This window comes from Cryptomeria japonica, chromosome 2, assembly GCF_030272615.1.
Source record: "Cryptomeria japonica chromosome 2, Sugi_1.0, whole genome shotgun sequence".
Lineage (NCBI taxonomy): Eukaryota > Viridiplantae > Streptophyta > Pinopsida > Cupressales > Cupressaceae > Cryptomeria > Cryptomeria japonica.
The window spans coordinates 529013668-529041139 of NC_081406.1; the positions used below are offsets into that span (position 1 = coordinate 529013668).

General features: G+C 37.2%; 1 protein-coding gene across 1 annotated transcript in view; it reads right to left on the reverse strand.

The window, feature by feature from the left end:
- Positions 1–27472, reverse strand: part of LOC131052164 (protein root UVB sensitive 2, chloroplastic) — a 108395-nt gene that overhangs the window by 45779 nt on the left and 35144 nt on the right. Inside the window, exons 2-5 of the mRNA XM_057986771.2 lie at positions 19718–19806; positions 19537–19621; positions 19302–19361; positions 19107–19200 (exon numbers count right to left, since the gene is read on the reverse strand). Of these exons, the coding sequence (XP_057842754.2) occupies positions 19107–19200; positions 19302–19361; positions 19537–19621; positions 19718–19806 (328 nt within the window). The remainder of the gene's footprint in view (positions 1–19106; positions 19201–19301; positions 19362–19536; positions 19622–19717; positions 19807–27472) is intronic.

Below are 27472 nucleotides of genomic sequence, written 5' to 3' on the forward strand. Positions count from 1 at the left end.
TTGTAAGCGAGAGATTTTGTAGAATTGTTGGTATAAGCTGCAGCTTTTTGAATATAAATCATTGTTCGACTTGATGGTGATTTTGTTTTTCAAGTGTTGTTTACATTCAAGGTTCTCAATTCCTCCAAGTTAGATTAGAATTTTAGATTAGAATTTGCTTTCAATGTTTGTTAGATTGAATGAAAGAATTGTTGAGTATATTTGTGTGGAATCTATTAATCCATACCACTACCCTCTTGTTGATTGTAAGTGCGTCGTGCGTGGTCAACTGGAAATTTATGCAAGCTTAACTTCAATTATTATACGTCCATTGATATGCATCAACTTGGATGGTCTCAATGTTTGATGGTGGTAATTTGAAAATCTATAATATATACCTTAGATGATTGCCCTAAGCTTGTGTCAAAATCTGTTCGATTTGATGGTAAGGCCTTGCCTAGTTTGATTCCACTAAATTTGTTCATCATTTCCTACATTCTTAGGCTTAGAATAGATTTCCTGAACCCTATTCCCTTTTGTCATTTTTTAGAAAGTCTTGTTAGAATTAGGTCCAGAACTACATTGCCAAATCCTAAGTTATCAGCATACCCACCCTAATTCATGATAAGATTGAGCGTTCATGTACTACATAAGTCCCCTTGTGATTCCAGCATTATCACATCAAAGCACTAAACTTATCCACAAGTCGACCTGACATTTCGTAACCTTGGAGTTGCCTCACTTGATCGCGAAGCATAGCATTTGAGAGACTTTGTTCAAGAGAGGATAAGATACCCTGGGTATTTTATTCTGTGTTCGCATGTGCATAAAAAACACATCAACAAGTAGTTTGGCAGTGCAACCAGCCAATTACAAGATTACAAGGAACTGAAAATAGCAACAATTACTTGATCACTTATCCAGTGAGAGGACTAGAATGAAATTGCAATCTACTCAACCACTTATTCAGTGGGAGGACAATGTTACAATAATAAAAGAAAGGCGGCAAGCCAGCCTCTTCCACTTATTCAGTGGATCTAATGTTACAATCCAGAAAGAAGTAGTTGTTGGTTCTACTAATCAGTGTTACAGATAAGAGCTTGAGATTTTAGATTAAGAAGATCACTATCCATCACTGCAAATGAAAGATATAGACTCCCAAAACCAACACAGACCATCCACACCAAGAACACACTCCACACTAACAACTTCAAACTCTGAAATGCAAACCCCACACTGGAAAAACGCAGACCAGCAACCTAAAATCTCACCAAAAAGCTCACAACTTTGCCCACACTCAACGGAATGACCCCAAAACAATTGCAAATGAAAGATATAAGAAGGGCGATTAAGCTAGACCCAACAAATTGCATCAAATTACCCCAAATGAATTCTTGCACGCATTCCCAGGCAGCCCAGCATGGTATGGCTAGGGCAGAAGTACGATTTGCATTATAAAAATGAATACACAAAATTAAGCACTACAAACTTATGAGAATGATCGCCTGGGACATAGGAAGAGAACGAGCCACTACACAAAATGAGTTGACACCCGGACAAAGAGTTATGAACATAAACAAGCTACAACCACACCAAAACCAGCAACCTCAAACACACTCACAGCACTCCCAAAATCAGAAAACTCAAACACACACTTTGCAATGAATCCATCCATTCTTTTCAGTGAAGAACAGTCTCAAATCTCAACTAGTTGCTATCTTTCAAACGAGAAGCTAAGCATACAGTCTAGAAGATAAGCATTCCTCGAAGTATTCCAACAACAATTCGGCAACACTTCGTTATAATATTTTTGGATGCCCAAAATGAGAGCCCAAGGCCTTTATTTATAATCTTCTCCCCAAATCGAACTTCCTTTCCCTCCAATATGGGATTAAACACTAGCATTCAAATTTCTTTTAATTTGCCTTTCATTTCAATTCATTTCAATTCCTCACCAAATCACCCAAGTAATAAAATATTTTGTTTAGCAACAAATGTATTTTCTCCCTTTAGTGGCCACCACTTATGATGAACATTAGGCTTAATGAAATATCATTGATTTTGTCATAAAATTAAACTACATTTTGACGCCCCACTATGAAGGTAAAATATTTCGCCAAATAGACTTAGGATAAAAATATTATTCCTCCTCTCCAAGTTGTCCAAGTCTAAATAAAATAAATATAAGCCTTAACCATTAAAATATACCTTCTTCAATTACTGACAACTGCCACTGTTGAGTTGAGGCCAAAGTACTGAACTACATTGCTAAAAATAGTCATCTGAGCTGGAACACAGGGACCTACCAAAAATAGTACTGCCAAGAATAGTAATTACTATAAATAGCATACTGCTAAAAATAGTGAGTGTTTCCAAAGTGATTTCACCTCATTCTAGGCAGCTGTCGTACTTACTAAAAATAGTAAGTCCAGAAAAGGTCTTTAGATTCATTTGCATGTCATACCATTGTGAAGCTCTCTGAAAACCTAGAAAAACCCAGAGAAATAAGCTGCCCTCGCCTCCACTTACTACAAATAGTAAGTTTGCCAAACTTCGCTGCTTGTTATGCATGTACCATCATCGCAAAGCTTTCTGAAAACCCAGAAGGAATCCAAAACCCAAACTGACAAATTCCAACATGCAAGCCACCAAAAATGCTAAAACATCTTCCCAAAGGTAGGAAACCCTAATTTTTGCTCCCAACTAGCCTACGGGTCTCCGGAATAGGCTAACGGCCAACTGAAGTGGTCACTACTGAGAAGGGGACATTACATTGATCTTGCATCTGAATAATTTCACCAATTCTGATCATCTCAAGGGACAATCTGGAAAACATTATTTTCCTGATTCTAAGGATAAGATCATCCTTGGCATTAGCCCCAAAATCCTCCAGGTAAAATTTGTGTCTGAACTTCATTCTGGTGACTATCCTAATTTTGTTATACGAATCAAAGTAGGATCTAGTCATATGGAATGTCAAGTGATTAAATGCCAATTCTTCTATAGATTTTTCAGCCGCCGCCAATGTCGAACACATTTCCACAGTCGCCTATAACAATAGGGAATTCAATGGACAGCTTCGCCTTGCTGGATTTCGGCATTCCTACAAAACAAAATAAATTAACATTAAAATCATGATAAGGATAAAATAATAGAGAAAAAATTCCAGCATGTAAATTCCCAATTTGGAATAAAATAGAACCTCCATAAGTAAGAACTTAGAAATAAATAAATTCTTCGAATCTGATTTTTCTCCACCTCTCTCTAACTTCAAATTTCTCCAAAAACCTGCGTGAGAAATGAATCCCAATCTATCGTTTAAATAGAATTTCCTTACCAAACTGCTAAGTTGGCAAAAGTTTAAAATTGGCAGTCACATTTAGAATGCGTCATGTTTCCCTTGACAACTCACCATGCAAACGGTTCCCGCCATTAAGGTTGAGTTTGAGAATGGAAATTTCCATAATTTCTCAAGTTACGTATCATAAATGTGGAATATTCCTTTTGCATGTTGCCAACTCACTAATTGTGAAAATCTTTCCATTCTGGATTCAAAAGGATATTTTGAAAGATTTTCCTTTCCTGAAAGAATTTTGTCGATTTTTCCTCTTGGAAGGAAATCCTATTCGTTTGAATTTTTGAGTTCATCTTATTCTGGAGGATATTTCTAATCAACTCATCACCTTTCCTATTTTTTAGGAATTTTATTTTATTTTGAGCTCCGGAATTTAGGAGAGAAAAAACTCTCTTGGTCAATTTTTCTTGTCTTAAAATTTCATCATCTTTGGGTGAATTTCTACCTTATATGGAATTCCATTCTCAATTTCATCCTTGGGCATCATTTCTTCCTTATGGAGGAATTCTTGCCATGGAGGAAAAATTCCTCCTATACCTCCTTCTAGCGCTCCTTATCTTCCTTGAGCATTGATTCCATGTGATGGAGGAATTCTTCCTTGAGAGGAAATTCCTCCTCCTTAGTTTGGCCCTCATCACCTCTGCTTGGGCGGAAATTACACACTGTGCAGAAATTCTTCATGGAGGAGAAAATTCCCCCTGACCCCCATTTTGGTGCTATCCTTCATGACTTGGGCATTATTTTGATGGTGTGCAGGAAGTTTGTCTTGGAGGAGAAATTCCTCCTGATCCTCTGTTTAGGGCTCTCCATCAAGCCTTGGGCACTAGAATCATATGCTACAGGAAAAACGTGTTTGGAGGAGAATTCCTCCAAAAGCCCCATCTAGCGCCCTCTTCCTCAACTTGGGTGCCAAAACCATGATGTGAAGGAATTTTGGGCTTGAATACAAACTCCTCCATGACCCCTTTCTGGTGCTATCCATCCTTGCTTGGGCACGAAAACTATGTTGTGGAGGAATTTTTGGCTTGGAGGAAAATTCCTCCAAGACCCCTATTCGGCACCCTCGGTCTATAGCGTTATTTACATCATGTGGAGGATTTTATGATCTTCAAGGAATTCCTCCTTGCCCTACATTTGGTGCCCTTCCTCTTTTGGAACCCATTTATGCCAAGATAAAGGATTTTTCTTGAATTTCTTCCCTGACTTAGCCATTTTTCACCTTTCCAAATTGGGATGCCATTTTTGGATTTGAAGTGGATTCCTCTGCCTTAGACTGATTTTTCACACTTTTTCCACTTTAGGAAGGAATTCCAAACTTAATCGTCTTTGATCAACTGACTGCTTTTTCAACTTTCCGGATTTAGAGAAATATTCACGAAGGCTCTGTCTTCAGTGCGGAGACCTCTACCTGTGATGAACTTGCCAAAAATAGACTTACTGAAAATAGTAAGTACTTCAAAACGTCAAAATTAGGGCAAACCGGGGCAGGATGACACTTACTAAAAATAGAAACTGCTAAAAATAGTAAGTTTGATTTTTGGCCAAATAAAGACAATCTAGGAAGCAATGAAACTTACTAAAATTAGAAAGTGCTTAGAATTTGCTCAAATTTCACTAGTAGCTTCCTTGAAGGGCTCTAATTTCATTGCAATGCTCATTTTTTCCAAAACCCTAAGGAAAAGATCTCAAACCCTAAAAAAATTTGATAAACCCTAAAATAGACCAAACGAGTTCCAAACTTAGCCAAATTTGCTCAAAAGACTTGTAGACTTGATCAAATTTTACCAAAACACTTGCAGACCCAATGTTTGTATTCCTTATTTAATTTGGTTGACCCAATGTTTGCTCAATATCATGGATATCTCTTTGTATCATATATTAAGATGAGGATTACAAGCATGACACATATCTATGACCTCAAATGCAATTCATATCTTTCTACTTATTCTCACATCTAGAACATGTTAGGTATGAACCAAACACAGAGCATACACATAAAAGCACAAAGTATACACATGAATATTTGAAGACACAAAGCATACATATCAAAACACAAAGTATACACATGAATATGCAGACACAAAGTATACAAACAAATACACATGTTAGATCCTTCCTTTTTTCTTGAGCCAAAAAGTAGGCCTAACCCCAATCTTTCCTCTTGAACCAGAAAGTGGGCCTAACCCCAATCTTTCCTCTTGAGCCAAAAAGTGAGCCTAACCCCAATCCTTCTGCTCCCAATCTATTTCAAGTCAGAAAGTGGGCCTCACCCCAATCCTTCGGCTCCCAATCTATTTCGAGTCAGAAAGTGGGCCTAACCCCAATCCTTTTGTTCCCAATCCATTTTGAATCAGAAAGCGGGCCTAACCCCAATCTTTCTGCTCTTGTATGCTCATTTGATGTGTTGTAAACTTTCTCCAATATGCTTCAAACATTTTCTTAATATGTCCCATAGGCAATAAACAAATCTGACCTTGCAGCAGCTGTGTATGCAAAATGATGGCAGAAATTAGCAGACTTGCAGATATAAATTTCTGCTCATTAAACATTACATCAATCAATAACAGGTAAGCACTAGTTAGCTTTTCCAACCACCTACACCAACATGTATATCTCAACCTTCAATTGTTGCCACAAAGAGTATGAAGAGGCAACTGGTAATTCACAAGAACAGCAACTGTATGAATTTTCTGATCATATGCTTCAGTGACCAGCTACACAAATATTAATATGCATAGCAAAACCCTTCGACTAGACTTAGAAGAGCTCACATTGCATCCTAAATCACCCAGCAGCAACCATTATCCACATACCACACTATGATAACTCAGTGTGAACCTTTTCCAATCATTTCCAGCGATTAATATGAGCAGCTAGTGCAGACTAGAAACTAACCATGATCCTGACGTTTTTTCTTGAATACACCTTACCACGTTTGAGCTTTCACAATGGAGTCAATATAGTGACAAAAAGATTTACCAATCTGAGTATGAATTCAGCATAAGAGTATAGATTCACACCACCAATGTAATTGTATGCCCAGCATATTCTCCAATCGTCCCTATATTTGCAGCAACTGAAACCTCTTTTTGCACCAATGCAAACCCTGCCTGGATTTACCTTTGAGTATGTTTATGTTTTGAAGGGTTTGAGGTAATGCTTGGGTTGTCTGTTCATTCTTTTCCAAAAAAAAAGCCCTCAAATCATGCTCCATTTGCGAGTCCTCTGTATTATTTTTGGTATGTAGCCTTCTTCTTTCCCTTTCTAGAGCCCTAACTCCTCGTTGACTGAGTTGCATTAACCGTTTTTCCCTCAGGCTAGCAAGAACATGCTCTGATACCACTTGTAATGTCCCCTTTTGGGATTGCCCTAAATCTTGCCCTTGTAGATTTCAAAGTCTGCGATTTTTCACCCTTATTAATTCTGGTATTAGATATTGATCCATTGACTTTCTTGTCTTCTTTGATCTTAGGATGATTCCTCAAATTCCCCCTTCTCAATTGAACTAATCTCTTCTTTATATCTTCATTTGTGGGAAGTCACACCTCTTCATAAGAAATGAGTCATCACTCTTCATTGTTGCACTTTTAGAATTATAAATTATTCTCCAAATTGATCTCCCTTGGATGTCCTCCACAAATGAGACTTTCCCCTTTTATATCCTCCAATGTGAGGGAGAACCACACCCCTTCACCATGTTTGCCCCTTTGCAAGGGTCACAACCTTTCATAATTACCACTCTTTGAAAGAGACACAACCCTTCATCATTTCTACTTATTGAAGGAACCAATTTCTTATTTTCTTCTCATTCCTCTTACACATTTTCCATTCTTTCTTTCTTCCTCCATTCTTCTCCCCTTTTCAAATGAAGTTCTCTTCTCCCTTTTATATCTCATGTTTGAGGGAGTCACAACTTTTCATCTCATGCCTTTTGACCATTCATTAAACTTAACATAATTTTAGTTATGGTTATGTTTAATTTGATTCTTTTATATTTCTAATTTAAATTTTATATTTTTTATATTCTTTTACATTTTAATTTTATTATTATTGTTTATTATTAAAGGGACAAAGCAGAAATTTTTTTAGAGGACTTCAAGAAATTGATTTTCAAAGCAAAGTTGATTCTTGAAGCCCAAATTGTGCACCTATATTCAATGACAATACCAAGGAAAAATAGAGTACATCAATTCCTTCAAAGTTTACAGAAGATGTTAACACCAAGAAATTATGGTACAAAGGCCACATCATCACTATCTAATTAACACTTGTCACATAAAAGAGATCAAGCAAAGGTAATATGCTCCATAACAACCTGAGAATTTTGTATTGATTGCACAAGATATTGGAAATACAATTACAATGAATGAATGACTTGCTTTATAGAAAACAAGAAATGCCCTAATCCTAAAATTAGGAAAACTAAAGAAAAAGCATGAAGAGATAAATTAAGCTTGACTATAGCTTGAACTACAACTAGAAAAGCAAACTCTAGATGAAATAAACACTTAAGTTTACCTTAAGTGAAAAAGTAATTAAAAGACCTAATTTAAAAATTTAGATAAATATCCTAATTACCCCAACACCTTTGTTGCCCTTGTAGTGCTAGATTGACTCCATATGGACCAATTTTGGTTGATGACCATGTTAAAAAGTGCCTCACAAACCTTCACAAGTTGTCTCAACACAATTGTGTTGGAGGCAAAAAAAGGTCTCAACAACTCATTTGAAAATAAAAATAAAAACAAATTAAAATTAAAATGAAATTAAAAAGTTTACTAAAACGAAACATGTTTATATTTAACTTATCTTTAGCAGCTCCAATTTCAAAATTATTTTAATATGTCTTGTGACATATGGTGGCGACAAAAATTTGGATCTCTTCAGCCTCAACATACACCTTTTTTATCCAATCAATTTTGGTGCCAATTTTTTTGTAGCATTATGTTGAGGCAATGGACAACACAAAGTGTCAAAAAAATGTGTGAATAACACTCCTCAACCAAAAAACCAGCAGCCCTACAATTTTTGGCAGTTTGTTATACCTTGCACAACATTTTGAGGGTCCACTTCCTCAATGGCTTAACAAAGAATGTTAGCAATAAATGCAGCATCCTCCACCTCTCCTTCACAATCCACTACTCTGAAAAACATTGCCCCTTTAGGGGGCATTGCAATAATATTGATCAATGGGCAATTTTTTGCATCTTTCCATCCATCAGAATTGATGGACACCCTATTTTGATCCATGAATCCCTTATGGGCTTCAAGGAAAGCTCTATAGTTTCACCTCTTTATCCAATAATGTGCTATGCACCTTTCCAAAACTTGGGCCCTTATACCCTTTTGGAGCCTCATTAATTGATCACCATTTTTTGTCAATATGGTGAGCAAAGAACATTGAATGTCAATCCATTCGCATAAACACATCTCGCTATATATTATTGATTAGCAATCTCTCTAGACTTGTTCTAAAATGCCATTTCCAACGGTCCCTTTGATCTCTTATATGTAGAGGTCACCAGTTGTTCTTCAGGTATCGACAAAAATGGATGACTCTCTGTAGGTTCAAAATAAGAAGGCAATGTAGGGGGCTTCATCCTTTGAGATACTTTCTTTAGCAAAGGATGATTTGATTTACGGCCTAATGCTTGGTTGGCTTTTTCTTGTTCTTCGATATATGCCAGGAATTGTGCATCTAGAAGGCCTTTATCATCTTTGCCTGGACAAATTTGATACCCAATCGAGGGAATTTGCACAAGTGGCCTTTCACTCGACTGTTAGAGCTCGAATATCTAATTTTACAATGACCACAAATCCAAACATACCCTCCACCGCTTGGAAGTTGTAGCACTTCAACATATTTCCCAAGGGAAGAGTTTGGATCTGTTTTAAAGTAGTGTTGGTTCACGAAGCTAGAAATGGTTGTCATTGTAATACCTAAGGCAACAAGTTCAATAAACAATACATTTGAAGAACTGAATCAAATGAAATTTGAAAACAAAATCTATTAAATATTAAAATCATCTTAATGGTTAATTCATTTTAATAAAATAAGCATGTTCATAGAAGCCTAGAAGAACAAAAACAAACCACAAACTTGAAAACAAAACAAGAGAGTTCATTTGTAGGGAAGAAAAAAACCAATACCTTCAAAAAAGCTACCTCTTTTGAAGAAATCTTCCCCTATGATCTCCTTGACAACATATGAACACTTGCAAATGTATATGAATAGCACAACAACTAGCTTGGAGTGTTCAATGATCAATCTTCAACTCTATTCGTACAATGACAAGCAAGAATTTAAGTTCAGCAATGGAGGAAAATATTTTTTTTTTCATTCACAATATGAACAATGAGTTTGCTTTTGCCTTTTAGAGTTTTGTATGTCTTATTTTAGGGTTACGAGGACCGAGTAAAGCTTTTTGGAGCAAAAACAAAAGTCAACAAAAGTCCAAAAATTAAAAAATTTGCCAAATTCAGCAGAATGGCACATTGGCGAATGAAATTCTCCACGAGTTTATCGGGTCTGTCTAGCCCGGACCCACAATCTATTAGTGGAACCTTGTCCAAGTCCACAAGGGACCAAACCCAAACCTCGAATTGGGTTCGAACCAGACTAAGACCCGGGGCTTTCTCTAGGCAAAACCAGTAACACATGTTTCAGCTGCTCGAGCACCCAAGCTCTTAAGGTTTTGGGTCAAAATAGGCCCCCATGAACTAACAAATCAAAGCTTTTTCCTTTAGGAGCCATCAGTAGTTCTCAACTTCTTTTTGGAGAAAAAAAAGGTCTTGAGGGGTGAATCCATTTTCAGATAAGGCCATTTTCTTTCTTCACAAGAACAGTGGTTTAAATCACAATTCATTGGATTTGAGCAGATCGAGCCTTCAGTAAGTTGAATGATCATGAAAAATGACTGTTTTTCGGTTTAGAAAAAGGTCATAGCAGATGGGAATGAGGCTATGGCCTCTTCTTCATAAGATGCTGTTAATTAGCAGAAAGAGTAGCAGATCAGCAAATTTTAATAATGATGTGTGGGAGAAAAAGTGACACTAAGCAAACATGCCCTAATCTCACTTTCAATCACACATTTGTGGAATACGAAAGAGCCTAGAGGTATCACACAATTGGCTACTTCTTCTTGTGGAAGAGAGAGCCACGGGCTACCTATTAGGATTTCTATTCCTTTGTTGTAATTGAAAGATGAAATGATGCAAGTTCAATCCCTAACCCCAAAGTGCAAGTATGAACTAATAACAAGATTACAGAATTGAACTTAAATGATGGAAAGCTGTAAACACAAAGACAAGACAAGAATGTAAATGCGTACCCGGTGTTAAAATATGAATGAAAATGTTCGGGACGGGGGCGCGGGCGCCACTGTCCTGAATCTGCCCCTGAAACTGCTCCGAAAACTGCTGTTTTGCACTCTGAAAAAGCTGTCAAAAAATGCTGAAAATGTTGTCTGTCAGGAGGACCAGGGCGCCCAGCGCCCCTGTCCCAGGGACCAGGGCGCCCCACGCCCCTGTCCTGGTCTTTTGCTCTGAAATTTGGTGGGAAGGTCGGTCTCAGTCTGCTTCTCCCGGATCTGCAACTTGCGGCGTCGTCCGAGTCCCGAAACTTGCACTTATATCTGAAAAAGTGTTGTGGGCGGCTATATAGGGTTTTGCCTTAGTCAAACCCCCGCTTCGGTGATTTCCACCTCCACGAATAGCCAATTTGTATTGTAAAATGTATTGTGTGTGCAGACCTAGTGTGTGTGCAAGGTCCTAAAATGCAAGAAAGCAAACTAGAGCAACCTAGAAAGTAAACCCTAATTGCTTGTAAATGATAATGTAAATGCTCTAAATCAAGATGCAAAGTGATCTAAAGCATGAATAAAGGATATTTGAAGCTTATGCAAAGACATGAAAACAACATGAAATCATACCCAACCCTCAAGGGAGGAGTACAAGCCAATCTTCAGTCGGTAATCTCCTATTGTTCTTCAATATCTTCCAAGCCCTAAATGGATGAATGAAATTGATAAATGCTTGATAGAAGGATGTTGAATGTTGTTGAAGTCTTCAAAGATCTGCTCTTTCGCTGCATATGAAGTTCCTCGAAAGCCAAAAATCGGATCCCTTCAAATGAAGAAAGAGAGCTCTTATGTATGAAACCCTAGGTCTTAATTTCAACTTTAGGCCGACTTAGAGATTGAATATCCCGCCAATTTCTTGGGGTTAAGTTTTATTTTATGATTGGATCGTGCTCCCAAAATTTCGAGAAAAATGTCCGGGACCATGTGCACCGGGCGCCACGGTCCCGACAACTTTTCACCAAATTTTCAGGGCCATCGGATATGATGATTTTAGAGAGAATCCCGAAGTTACAGGTGATTTCGAGATGTTTTGACCCCCGAAATCAAGCCCCCAAGTTCAAAATAGGACCTAATTAGGGTTTTTGATTAAATGATGTATAGGAGGAATAAAATGAAAAGGGCACACTTTAATGAAAGGGCCCAACTTTATGATGTAGGAAATGATAAAATAGGACCTTAGACCTAATTAATTTAATTAATTAAGTGCTAAAAGGGAAATGCAATGCAAAATACAAAATGCGCCAAGGCGGGTGCTAAACTAGGTGTGAAATTGTACCACCCTAGCAAGTGCGTACAATTTACGATGCTACATTTAGCCCCCACTTTAGCGATCATATGAACACTACATGCATATGCAAGCTAAAGTACAGAAAAGTAAACATTATTTGAAAAAGGATATATCCATAAATCTGTCGAACGAAGCCCCCAGCGGTATCTGCAGTACACAGTTAGGAACCGCACCCTACAAAACACACGTTAGATCACAAAATCACCTAATGCTTACTAAGGAAGGTGATGAAAATTCGAGGGTAGCTATATGCCCCCCCCCTGTTTCGGCTTGCTAATTTTAGTGAGTTGAAACAGGGTATCATGTTTACCACTTCGAATTGTTAACGAAAATTGATGACAAATGCTCACAAGAAGATTTGATATGAGATCAAAAACTAATGGAGAATCATTTGGTAAGAAAGAGGACTAAATCTCAATTCCAACACAACAAAGAGTGTGAGGATTTCAGAGTTCTCTAACACAAGATGAAGGATGTAAATGGAAACAAAATGCAAAGAAAAGAAAAGAAAGGAAAAAAGCATGAATACACACATTGGTGATCCATGAGAAGAACAGTGAGATAGAAAACATGGACTTCTCGCCCCTAGATCTTGTCCAGGTGATCCATGGGAAAAGGACATGGAAAACTAGCCCCTAGAGTCTGTCTAGGTGATCCATGTAAGGGAGGAGAGTGAGAAAGTCTAGCCTTATGCCGCTAGTTCCACTCAACCTCGTGCATGTGTGTGTAAGGGAGGTTAGAAGCATCTCATAGGAGTCTATGCCCGAGTATGCTACAACCTGTATATGTATAGTACAAAAGCATGACATCTCACTCTAAGAGTCTGTGCTCTGGTTCCGAGAATGACCTATTGCATAAAAGAAAAATGGAGACATCTCGCTTTAAGAGTCTGTGCTCTGGTTCCGAGAATGACCCATTGCTCAAAAAGTGTAATGTTTATGTCATAAGCAAAGTAGAACAAGGATACCTACCTTCATCACAAAAGAAGATACCCCAAAAATGCAACAATGTCATAGATCCAAGCAAGAGAGTTCTGCACTCCTTAAGCAAGGATGAGATAGTTGAAAAGGGATATCTTGTAGTATGTGTAAAGGAAATCCTTAGAGGAGAAGAGATATTTGTACAAAAGACACCTATCCCTGAGAGAAATTGTCTTAGACAAATATAACATCTTCTAGAATAAGACAAAGAAGAGAATAAGAATGCAATACTTCCTTCTTTTGCGAGGTGAAAGTGATTCTTAATGAAGGATGACGCTCTTTTTAACCCAATTGGGAGAGTGAATTCATTATGGATGTAGTTTACCAAGTGCAAAAGAGGTTGTAGTCAAGGACTTACACCTCTTGCAAGAGAGAACCCTTGAACAAACAACAACAAATGCGTACAAGGCATAACACCAAGTAATAAAGTCCACACCATCCACAAAATAGGAAAAAGTGGATCCTTAGATAAAAATAAGGAAAGATCATTGCCTCAATGAGGAGGACTTACACAATCTTCTAGGGAGAGATTTGGACATAAGCAAAAGAAGAGATGTATGAAATCACTCTTGTCCCCATAGGAACAAGAAAATTAGGCTATTATGTTGCTTCAAAAATATGATTGCACTTGGAATTGTACCATCATGAATGACAATGAGCCCCCAGTAAATGAGCTACCAATGTCACATAATGATGAGCAACATAATAGCCATTAATGTTATTTAAAGACATGATAGATTGAATGAGGTATTTGAATATGACATGCTAAATGCTCAACTATAAGTGAGATCAAAAACATGTGTAAAATGATAAAAATTGAACAAGAAAAGTCACAAGAAATCTTAGGAGAGGGATGAGTGTAATTTATTAGAGCCTTATCCTTGGAGGAAAGGACTTTATGATGAATAGGAAATAAAGATTCATAAGTGGATTTAGAAATTTGAGGGGAGTCATAAAGAGATTTGTTCATCGCCAAGATTTCCTTATGAAGGGAATGAGAGTTGATAGAAGTAGAAGATGATTTAGTTGAAGTGAGATCATCATCACTACTAAATATAGCATTCACACTGAGAGATGGTCTTTTAGATGCTTTAGTGTGTTTGCAGGGATTATAGCCAAGTCCAAAGGCATAATTGTGAAAATTAGTCTCTAGAGGAACTTTTATCCCTTGTTCATGAGCACCACAACCATTTCCATGATACCCATGCTTAGCAAAAATGCGAAAACCACGACCATAACGATCAGCCATTTCAGGAAGAGAGGGTGGTTTTTCATAAGACAAAGAATCAAACTCTTCATAATTAGAGGTGTGAGGAGAAGAAGTTTGAGAGGTGGCCACAAAATTATTGCTCATAGGTTCAAGTAAGACTGATTGATCTCTAGTTTCTTCCTTCTTTTTACCTTTAAGATCTCTACGAGGAACCCTATATTCACCTACAAAGGTGGGAGTAAAATCAAGGGATCCCCAATCGTCTTCTGCGAGAACCTTCTCAGGATCAAAAGCCTTTTCATGTGTAGATTCAAGTCGAGAAGAATCTTCTTCAGGAGCTTTAGACTCATCCAAAGAATTTTGATTATTAGAGGGTAATGATTGATCCATAGGTATCTTGTTTAACGAGTCATCACTAGAAGAGGAAGGCTTAGAAGAACTCCCTTTGGAAGTAGATGTTTGCAAACAAGCCTGAAGTTTAGTATCACCTATCAAGGTATATGTCTTATTGTTATAAATGAATTTAACTTGTCTATGCAATGTAGAGGGGACAGCTTGCATACTGTGTATCCAAGGTCTCCCTAATAACAAGTTGTATGATAGATTTCCCGACATAACATGGATAGGAGTAGGCAAAGTAACAGGTCCCACTGTGATGGGTAAGGTGATAATACCTAATGAAGACTTAGCCACATTATCAAAGCCTCGAATGGGACGAGAGTCAGGCTCAATAAGGGATGTATCCACATTCATCTTATGCAATAGATTAATGCTACACACATTAAGGCCAGAACCATTATCTACCAGTGTTCGTCTTATAGCAGTGTCATTTATGATAACCACAATCATCAAGGGATCATATTGATTTTGAATTTCACTAGTAGGCAACTCATCTTGGGAAAACACAATTTGAGCTTTAGGATTCATCACAAAGTTAACTAAAGATGCTATATTACTAGATGTATTCGGTGGAGGAACATTCAAATCTTTCAAGGCATCTTGTAACATTCCATGATGAGCGGAAGAAGTTTGGATCAAATCCCAGAGGGATATCTTAGCAGGGGTAGCTTTAAGTTGTTCTATGAGATCATATTCCTTACCAAGAACTTGTGAAATCCGAGGAGCTTGAGGAAGAACAGGTTGAGAAGGAGGAAGTGAAGTTGGGATAACTGGAGGAGGATTAGGTTGCCTATTGTTTCTAGTATTATAAGTATGGGCAACCACATGATAACTCTCTCTAGTTAATTGCTTAGCATACTCATAAGGGCTCTTAGAGGAATAACCTCCTTGCACAGTAATAACCGGTTTCTTAGGAGTGCAAAAAGAATCATTAGCATAACCACCTTGAACCACTAAGATAGGCTTATTTAAAGGTTGAGAATTTTGAGAAGGACAAGCACCTTGGACAGTGAAGAGAGGTTTGTTAGGTGTTTCATTCACACGTATCAAATTGATTGAGGATGGTTCAGAGGAATGAACAAAAGTGTTGGAAGAATTATTGATAGTCTTCTCTTGCACTAAAATCTTATCATGGATTAAATCAATTTTAGGAGAGAGACAAGGGATAGGCATTGATGTTCTAGTAGGAAGAGTAATACTAGGAAAGGTCATATCATCCTTTATCATCACAGGATCTACATGGGGAATAAATTCTCTAGAAGAAGGATCAACATTACTCTCTAAAGTCTCACTTTTGAGAGGGAGATCTTTGAAAGAGATGTTAACCATCTTGCTTTGAACTAGGGTTTCCTTATGAGTAGAACCAAGTTGAGGAGAGGGCGATGCTTTATTTTTAGAGGGAGAATAATTGAGATTCAAGGAAGGTGAGAAATTATCAAGGGAGAGAGAATAATCTACACCTTCTTCTAATGGTTCGTCCCAAATAGTGAAGTTGTTGAAAGGAATGTTTGAAGTATTGTCAATTTCGGGAGAGGAGATAACATTGTTTATTAATTCCTCATCCTTAGAAGGGAGAGCATCAATAGATGTGTTAAACTCATCCTCTTTCCTCAAAATATGTTCAATATGATCTTTAGGGGAGAGAGAATTAAGGAAATTGCTTATTATTTCATCTTCTTTCTCTAAGGGATGCTTATGTGTAAGACAAACTTTAGGAGAAGGGTAAGCATTTATCACTAATTCATCATCTCTAGTGGGAATTTTGTTGGGAAAGGAAATGCCATCACTAGGAAATGTAGGGATAATGTCATCTTCTTGCACAAAAGGATCCTCATTAAGGGAGTTTTTTTTAGGAGGAACATGAACATATTTCTCCAAAGATTCATGCTTAGGAAGGAGATCTTTGAAAGAAGTGTTCATAACCTCTTGTTGCACTAACATGCCCCCATTGGAAGGACCGACTTTAGGAGAAAATAATTCAATGTCCATCAATACATTTTCACTTAGAGAGGCATAATGTAGGGAAGGTGAAGTAACATTAAGAAAAGTGTTTATGATATCATTCTCTTCCTCTAGGATAGCTAAATAGGAAGGGCACATTTTAGGAGAATTATCAAGATCACTCTTAAAGACTTCATCCTTAGAGCATGGGAGAGTCTCAAAGGGATTGGTAGAAACTCTTTTAGGCACTAAAATGTTGTTATAGATGGGGGGAGGTTCTTTAGAGGAAGGAAAAATTGAAACAAGGGAAGCTAACCCATTATCACATCTATGGAATGAATGCATCATGACAATAATTTTTCTCTTTCAAATGATAACACATGCAAAATAGAAGAAAATGTTCAATTTTAACCAATGCAAGCACTTAGAATTTAGATTTAGAAAATGAAATTTATGATTCAAATGAGTTCCTAAATCAGATTTGAAATTATTGATCCCAATTAAGCTATCCACAAGTTCAATTTTGAATTGAAAAATTAGGGTTTTAGCAAAAATTTTCTCTAAATTTTTTTTTGAATCTTGCAAGAAATTAAAACTTGTAAATAGCATAAACACTCAAACTTGAAAACATAAATCAGAATTAGAGAAGATTGGAGTTCACGTCAGGTTCACCAAAATGTGTGGGAGAAAAAAGTGACACTAAGCAAACATGCCCTAATCTCACTTTCAATCACACATTTGTGGAATACGAAAGAGCCTAGAGGTATCACACAATTGGCTACTTCTTCTTGTGGAAGAGAGAGCCACGGGCTACCTATTAGGATTTCTATTCCTTTGTTGTAATTGAAAGATGAAATGATGCAAGTTCAATCCCTAACCCCAAAGTGCAAGTATGAACTAATAACAAGATTACAGAATTGAACTTAAATGATGGAAAGCTGTAAACACAAGGACAAGACAAGAATGTAAATGCGTACCCGGTGTTAAAATATGAATGAAAATGTTCGGGACGGGGGCGCGGGCGCCACTGTCCTGAATCTGCCCCTGAAACTGCTCCGAAAACTGCTGTTTTGCACTCTGAAAAAGCTGTCAAAAAATGCTGAAAATGCTGTCTGTCAGGAGGACCAGGGCGCCCAGCGCCCCTGTCCCAGGGACCAGGGCGCCCCACGCCCCTGTCCTGGTCTTTTGCTCTGAAATTTGGTGGGAAGGTCGGTCTCAATCTGCTTCTCCCGGATCTGCAACTTGCGGCGTCGTCCGAGTCCCGAAACCTGCACTTATATCTGAAAAGGTGTTGTGGGCGGCTATATAGGGTTTTGCCTTAGTCAAACCCCCGCTTCGGTGATTTCCACCTCCACGAATAGCCAATTTGTATTGTAAAATGTATTGTGTGTGCAGACCTAGTGTGTGTGCAAGGTCCTAAAATGCAAGAAAGCAAACTAGAGCAACCTAGAAAGTAAACCCTAATTGCTTGTAAATGATAATGTAAATGCTCTAAATCAAGATGCAAAGTGATCTAAAGCATGAATAAAGGATATTTGAAGCTTATGCAAAGACATGAAAACAACATGAAATCATACCCAACCCTCAAGGCAGGAGTACAAGCCAATCTTCAGTCGGTAATCTCCTATTGTTCTTCAATGTCTTCCAAGCCCTAAATGGATGAATGAAATTGATAAATGTTTGATAGAAGGATGTTGAATGTTGTTGAAGTCTTCAAAGATCTGCTCTTTCGCTGCATATGAAGTTCCTCGAAAGCCAAAAATCGGATCCCTTCAAATGAAGAAAGAGAGCTCTTATGTATGAAACCCTAGGTCTTAATTTCAACTTTAGGCCGACTTAGAGATTGAATATCCCGCCAATTTCTTGGGGTTAAGCTTTATTTTATGATTGGATCGTGCTCCCAAAATTTCGGGAAAAATGTCCGGGACCATGTGCACCGGGCGCCACGGTCCCGACAACTTTTCACCAAATTTTCAGGGCCGTCGGATATGATGATTTTAGAGAGAATCCCGAAGTTACAGGTGATTTCGAGATGTTTTGACCCCCGAAATCAAGCCCCCAAGTTCAAAATAGGACCTAATTAGGGTTTTTGATTAAATGATGTATAGGAGGAATAAAATGAAAAGGGCACACTTTAATGAAAGGGCCCAACTTTATGATGTAGGAAATGATAAAATAGGACCTTAGACCTAATTAATTTAATTAATTAAGTGCTAAAGGGGAAATGCAATGCAAAATACAAAATGCGCCAAGGCGGGTGCTAAACTAGGTGTGAAATTGTACCACCCTAGCAAGTGCGTACAATTTACGACGCTACAAATGAAAAGCATGTTTAGGTGAGTAATGTATAGTTTAGCAGTTTTGTTGAAGCAAGCATTCCCTTTCTTCTATTTGCATCCAATTGAAAATTCAAAAGATTTAATTTTCACCTATCATTTACTTAAAGAGGAAATTGAAACTAAGCTAAAGAGATTACAACATAAGTCCTAAAAGAACATTCCTTCGAGTGAAAAATCTAAAAGTTTTTAGCATTGAGAAACCAGCCAAAAAGAAAATATTTATACTAAAGCTGAAGATGTTATGGTGAACAAACCCAAGATCCTCCACCGCTTTGGTTCAGAATCCATTCTGGCACCCATGTTACTACAAATAAGTTTCCCCACATGTTGCATCCCATCCTTCAAAACCTGCTCAAATACCCCCAATAATTATTTCCCTATCAACTAATCTGAAATTACTTTCTCACTAAAGAACCTCTTCACTAAGTATTATGAGAGGTTAATCATACCCAGCTTACAACTGTAGCCTGTGCCGGAGTTGGTCGCAAGCCTGCAGCAAATAGTAAGGACTGCACAATGGCAACACTATTAGTTACCTATTCAACCAAATTTATGAACCACCACAATTAGAAAAACATAATCATTGTGTCTAAGCTCGATCTCAAAAACTGTAAGGTTGAACCACCTTCGAAGCCAAAAGTATGAATACTATTTGAGGATAAACTATAATCATTATTCATGAACCTGAGTAGATAGGACTGAGAGTGCTGCACTTGAGAAGTGTTGCAGTGCACGAAATTTTGAATATGTCAAGTATCCCTCTCCCACACTGTATTTTCATCAAAGATCATGAAAATCAACAGCAATTGCAAGGTAATTTACAAATGACTTATAATCCAAAGTTGTTTCAGTCAAGAGAATTAACCTGTTAGGGTAACCCAAAGGGAAAAATTTATTCAAAAATGAGTCAACCGCTCTCTGAACAATCGGCCTTGAATCTTCCAGAACCTTTACCTGCAAGAGAGACGCACCAGCTAACAGTTACTCCAAAAGACAATAAAAGATATGGTTTCTAAGTAAAAGTCACTACATATATAGATTCATATGATTGTTTTGGCCCTGCACAATTTCCAGTAAAAAAATTAAGCCCAGTAATTAAATTATTAAGCAGGAAGGTTGCACTTAACATGTTATAACCATACTCTTTCCTCCAATTTTGTAAAGACTACATCTTTTACTGCACTAAAATGTCACCACACATGTTATGAACCCATATTAAGAAATCACATCTAATCTACAGACTATATGTACTACACATGATAGGTAAAGATGAAAGTGGTTGGTGGGTCATGCAAAACCATAGTTTGGACTAAGTACCTGTAATCACTACTTTAATTAGAGGTATAATCAAGTCAGCTCATTTTGATTAGTTGAAAAATGGCTCATAAGTTCCAAACATGTATGTTTACAGATTACGATTATCAATAATATTTGAACATCATTGTTCTCTTGAATCTTTTTACAGAACTTTCCTTCTTTGTCATTTGTCAGCTCCATCATCATCAAGCCACTCTCATATGTTGAGACTTTAGTATATTGGCAATACCATTCATGGATGCTAATGTTAATCTAAGTTGCCAAATTGGAATCAAGTACAGGTATGTTCTGGGAACATCCATAAAAAACATATAAAAACCATAAATATAAACATATTTGCAGCCTAAAAACAAGAATTAAATTCAAAATACCTCATAACATGCATATGCTAAACAAAACTACCATAAATGTTACAAATCTTTAAATAAGCATTTGTTCATTTATTTAAATAAAAATGAAAAAAAACAAAAATCAATAAAGAAAGAGGCAAAATTGAAAAGACAAAAAGTGAGGTAATATAAGGAAACATAAAAAAGAACACAGAAAAAGGTACAAAGACAAAACTTAAATGCTCCCATTTTTATTGCTTCTCAAATCTCTCAGTGCCATGCAGGCAGGGATAAAACATGTACAGAAAACATGAACAAACGAAGACAATTTGGAAGCAAAAAATTGGCATAGCTGAACCACAAATCTGATTTTCTTCATCGTTCATTCAATGCAGTTTTGCCATAAAATGGCAAACACCAACCAAAAGCAACATAGAATATCCCACCCAACAACACACAACCAATCAAACAATTATAACTGGGTGTAGAACATGCTATCTAATGTGGCATAAATGCAGATAACTCATTGAACATGTGCATTTTGTTTTAATCGAGAATTCATTTTTTGTTCCATGTTACGGTAGAATATAAAACATTAAATAGAAAGAGTAAAATGTATGCAAAAGACATCTGCTGCATTGAAAATGACATCTGTCACCTGGATTTGCCCAGAAATTACCTCAAGTCTTGACAGCTGGAATCGGTTGGGTATGCCAAAGCACATTTCCAAACAAATCCCACAGAAAAAAAATACCCTAGTTGAATCTACAAGCAAGTTGAATCTGATTCCAATTGCTAAACAAGTCATAACCAAAATCTTCTAGGTTTTAGGCTGATTTGGTAACTTAGTTGCTAATTCATTATTAGTATTTTGCTAAGTTACCAGACGTCCCATTTTACCCTTGGTATAATAGGGCCAGATGAAAACAGGCTCAAGAATAGGCTCGAGTTTGCACAAAGACACCCAACCCTCCCCCCAAGTACCCAATGGGTAATTCTAGGATGTACCCATAAGGTAACCAAGGCAAGGTTGTGCCCTAGAAATTCCATGCATTCTCAACCATGCCCAATCACGTCTAATGGCCACCTTGTATTTTTTAAAACATTTTTAAACTTAAGAAAAAAAAATGCATTTTGAATGAAATACCCACGAAGTACCCAATGAGGAGAGGTTGAGCCCTATGCATGTCCAAGCATTCCCAACCATGCCTAATCATGTCCAACACTCAACCTGCATTTTTGAAAGTTTTTTAACATTTTTCAACTTCAAAAAATAGAGCATTTTTAACCCTGAAAAAAACCCTAGAACGTGAATATAAAACCTAAAAGTGACAAATAACATTCATTTTCACAATTTCAAAGCACAAAAACAGCAAAATATCATTCCATTTTGTCATTTTGAGTTAGCCAGTTTTTTTAAAATGGGAAGGATTCCCAAAGTGTTGAACACATTTCGTAGGAGCTATGGGAAGGAACTAACTTGCACAAATAATAATTATCAATCAAAGGTAAATATATTGTGAATTTCTTTCATGTTTTTGAAAAAAATTCAATTTTTTAAAGAATTTTTTCAATTTTTTTTTGGAAAAATAAAAATTAGATTTTCCAAGAAACATTTTATATGTTTTCCTTTTAATTGCTTTTTGTTTTTATTATATTTATATGTATTGTAAGAGTTTCATCTTCACTTTTTCTTTCATTTTGCTTATAACAGCAATCTATTCAAAATGGTTACCAATTCAAGTTCAATGGCCCCTAGGGACTCAAGAAAGTAAACAATTCAAACATGATCGAGGATCACCTAAGGAATTATATTAAGGTGATTGAACAACTTGGAGGAGGTGGGGCTTGTGTTTGGCATTGTAGTGACTATGGAGTCGAGTATAAGAGCTCATATACTCAAATATAAGCTCACCTTCATGCTATGTCCAGCCAAGGAATTAAAGTATATCAAGGGTCAAACAAGAAGGGGTTGTCAAAAGATCAAAGTATGGCATATAATAAAGAACAAAAGAAGCAAATATTTTGAATGAGAGAGAACAATTAAGATCTCATCGTTTAGCAAAGAACGGATTAGGGAAGCAACCTGCAGCATCTCCTTCAACAATGGCTGCCCCACATCCTTTCTAGAAGACATTGTCTACCCAAGAAGAAGTTCCCTCTGGTTTTTCCTACAATAGAGGCCCACAGGAGAAGGCATTTCAAAATGAGACAAGGGACCTAGAAGATGAACACATTGCACATGCATTTTTGCCAATGGTCTTCTTTTCAACTTGGTGAGATAACCATATTGGCAGGTAATGGTGACAACAATCAATCAAATACCCTTTAGTTACACAAGTCCTAGGTATGAGAAGTTGCACACCAACTTATTGGCAAAAGGAAAAAAAATGGTAGAAACATCGCTAAAACCAATTGAGGATTCATGGGTTGAAATAGGAGTGTCCATCATTTCTAATGGATGGGAAAATTGTAGAAATCAACCTTTGATAAATGTCACTGCAATGTCCCCTGGAGGGGCAAAGTTTCTAAAGGCAGTTCATTGTATGAGGGGCAAGTGAAAGATGGAAACTTCATTTCCAAAATCCTCATCGATTCCACAGAGATGTTGGGTGTTGAGAATGTTGTTAAAGTCACAATGAACAATGCAAAAAATTGTACAACAGCAAAAGCTTTGGTTGAGGAAAGATATGAGCACATTTTTTGGACACAATTTACTGTCTACTCCCTCAACTTGGTGATACAAAAGATTGGCACTTAGATAGAGTGGGTGAAAAATATATACACCAAAGCTGAGTGTTGATGTGTTTTTTGTGCACTTCGAACACTGAATAAAATACAAGTATTCTATCCTCTCTTGAACAAGGAAACCTCAAATGCTAGACAATGTGATCAAATAAGGCAACCCCAAGGTTCCTTTAGTTAGGTCTTGACAATGCAAATGGATAGACCCAGTGTATATGATGTGATAATGCTGGTAATCACAAAGGAACTTACGCTTCTGCAAAAAGACCGGAACTTGGAAACTAACTTTACTCAAACAAAGAAATATCAAAATGGATAAAGGGATAGGAAATCAAATTTAAGACCTAAAGGCACTGATGATAATGAATGATGCTAGGATAGACAAATTCCTTATGGAACTACTTTCTACTTGGCCAGAGATAGCTCACGACGCTATAGAAAGAGTGCAATCTCCTAAAGTAGTGAAAGATTTTCACATTGTAAACATCCATCCAAATAGCCAATGTTGGCACAACTTGAACAAATATCCACAATCAAACATAGCCACAATAACAAGGTTCAGGCTAACCATGCAAAACAACTTGCAATCAACAAGATGTAAATGGTATGAACCGAAGGAATCATCAAATATCTTTGCATGCATCCACCATGATCAATGAACTTCAATTAACTTTGAGAAGTAACAAGAGGCCATGCATAATGTAGAAACACAACACACAAATCCGCCATATCTTCAATGAAAATCATGTATTCATTTCAACATACTCTTGGCAACAATTTCTTCTTTCCTCCTACTCTACTTTAACTTGAATTTTCTACCTCCTAATTTCTAATTATTAACCCTTACAAATGAATAGACCAAGCCTTTGTATAGAGATCCCCATTACAATTCAAGGACTAAGATTGATTTAGAATCAATGGCCATGATAATTAAAGAGAAACCCTAATTAGGGTTAGTTACAACTAACACCTCATTGACAAATGAGAAAATTACAACATTTTGGATGCATGTCCTTCCCTTGAATTCGACCAATAAGAAATGAGGTTAGGTACATTGAATGATATTTGATGTGGTCTCACATGTCACTTGCTCCTCCTTTGATGAGTTAGGTTCAATGCACCTAAACATGCTAACTCGACATCGCTTGATTGGTCGATGATGATCAGGCGCCACCTCAACTTGCACGTATCCCTGGCAATATCTCTTCATACTCAACCTCATGGTTCATATTCCCAAATTGCCTCATCTTGATGAAGTTTGTAACTTTGATTAAATCTTTTGAAACTATCTTCTTTCATCACCTTTATGAAGTCAATGCTTAATTTCTATGTGTTCTCGTACCTGTTGATAAAGATGTTCATGTTGTCCACCGAAGATTTAAGAATTTGGAAATTTTGATCAGCAATCTGCTTGACATTGTGCTCCAGCTTGTCAATTTTGTTGCCAAAATCTTTCAGTTTGTTGTCCATTTCCTTTCTATCTCCCATCTCATTGACCTTTTTCTCCGTGGCTAAGATTTTTCCAACCATACATTCAATAGCTTGCGCATTATGCAGAACGGCCACTAACTCTTTAACATGCTCCACCAAGGGCTTGTCACCAACTGTAATTTTTGCCATGGCCTATATATCTGTTTTCAAGCTATTAATATCCTTCACCAGAGTAGTGATGGTCTCACAGAAGGCCTTAATGGTATCTTTGTCACCACTATCACTTTGACCCCCTTTTTCCTTGTTATGCAGTCCAGTGGTATTCACGGTCTCCACGGTTTCCAAATTATCCTTAACCGGGTTACCCTCCCCTTCTTTGTCCTGACTATCAATCCTCTTATTATCATCATCCTCCTCAGACTCAACCAGAACATAATTGAGATCAAAATTGCTACCCTTTTTAGTGTTCTTTTTCTGAGCCTTCTTTCCAGAGGCTTTCCCTTTCCTCTTTTTAACAGGTTTTTCCTCAAGGGAATCAATTTCAGAGTCCGACATTTCAGATTCCACAATAATCCTCCTCTTCTTAGCCCTAATCCTCCCTTTTTTGCTAGTTTCTTCCAACTGTCCCTCGGTCTCAGAATCAAAGTTGAAACCACTATCCTTACTTTCCGTAGTCTCATCTCTGGCATTTTTGCCTTTAATAGGCTTTTCAATGCACTTCCCCTTTAGCATTTTGTAAACCAGGACCATGAGCCCCTAGTGGAGGGCATGATCGGCTTTAGGGTCCTTCTAGATCTCCTTTATAGTATGATCCATTGAACAGGCCAGGTAATAGGGAAGGCTAACCCTTTCACCATGACGGAAATGGTTAAGAAGGACGAAGTGATGCCCATAAGCCCTGGTAAACCTACCGTCTAAGGTAATATATTCAATAGAGGCAAATAAGACAAACCTCCATGGCCTGCAAATTCTCTTCGGGGAGTGGTAGGAGTTGTCAATTTTGATCATCTTTCTTCTCTCACCATCCATAACAAGAAACTTGTCTGCAGCCTTATCTGATATCCCTCTATCCCTGTAAAATTTCATACCCTCGGTAGTCATCTCCGTGGCCTCAGCGATAACTTCTTCGTCTACATTCATCATATGTGATCCAATCAGAACTTTTCCATTTTTCCAGTTCTTAATGAAGTAGCTGGTAATTGTGGGGTCCTTCCCATTCAGTCGTTCCATGAAAACATTGAGCCCCCCCTGCTGAAGGATACTCCATACTTCTTCGTTCTTTCTCCATTCAGCGCATGAAGCAGGTTCAAATCTCTTCTTGTTTCCTCCCATTTTTCCAGCACCTTCCTTGCAATGCTTCTCTCGTTTTGATAACTTTTCCTCCGGTTTCTGTGGTTATTCTGTAAGAGCGCCCATAATCCGTGCCAAATAATGATGATATGACACCTATTTAATAGCTCATTATCTTCAAACAAGCCCTGCATCGAAAAAGGCAGAAAGGTCATTAGAAATAATGATTAAAAGTAACATGTTGCCTTGTATAGCTTCGGTCCTGATTGAGTAAGGATTTCATTTCACTTGCAATCTCCTTTTCACCATAATTAGTGATGATGTTTTCTGATTGGCAAGCCAGGTTGGCTGCCCAATCAGCACATGAGTTGGCCTCCCTATAAACATGTGTAAAAACACACATTTCAAACTCTTCACTGATTTTCCTTGTTGCTTTAATAGCATTACTAATCGACCATGACGACAGGAATTTAATATTTAAACAATTGATAATGTTTAAGGAGTCTCCTTCACACCAAACTTTAGTGCATTTGGCTTCTTTGGCAAGGATGATCCCATGATAAGCCGCCATGGCTTCAGCAACATGGTTGGTCTGTTTTCCTATAGGAATACATTTTATGATTTTACATATTCCCCATTCATCCCTTAGGACCACTCCACATCCTGCAACTCCATGGTTGGTCTGTTTTCCTGCAAAAAGACAATGTTGAAGACACAATTCATCATCATTTTTATATTGTAGCACCTTTTAGTTTGACGCCTAACAAATTGAGTTACATTAGAAGGGGAAAGAGGAAGATATTGATTGTATTTGGTTGTTTTTCTCATTTTGACATATTATCATATGCAAACGTTTATAAATTTTTGATGCTGATTGAAAAGTTCAAAACTATGAGTATGAATTATGAAATTTCAAATATTGAGTATTTGAAGATCATATGACGTGTAATATTTGAATTATGATAAATTGATAGTCAAATTAGGCTTTCATGTTCTCTAAATGAATTAATTTATTTTTTTAATGGTAAAACTAATGTTTTCTTTTTTGTCGAGTCCTAGCCGAGTTTTTTGCTGGGTTTGTGTCAAGTCTCAAGTCTGATTCCTATTTTAAGCTGTCGAGTCTATGTCGAGTCCGAGTTTTCAAACTTAGACAACAACCATCGCCAAGCTAAGAAAAACACTAAGCCTAATAGAAACACCTATGACTAGCAAGCAAAAAGTGGGGGTCCCCATTTGCAATGGAGCGATGTGTGAAGACGTCACAACACTAAGGAGATCCAAATGTTCATGATAAATCATCATATGTCATAAGGAATCTTCAAGACTTTCTCCAATTTGGACTTACTGAAGATAAATTTATGGAATTTAAATATTTATTTTAAATATAATTTATATGACATATTTACTTATTTAAATTTTAATTTGTTATTAACTTATTAATTCATTTTTTACAATACATTAGGTTGTTGATCATTTTGAGATGACTTGTGAAGCTGCAAGAGGCATTA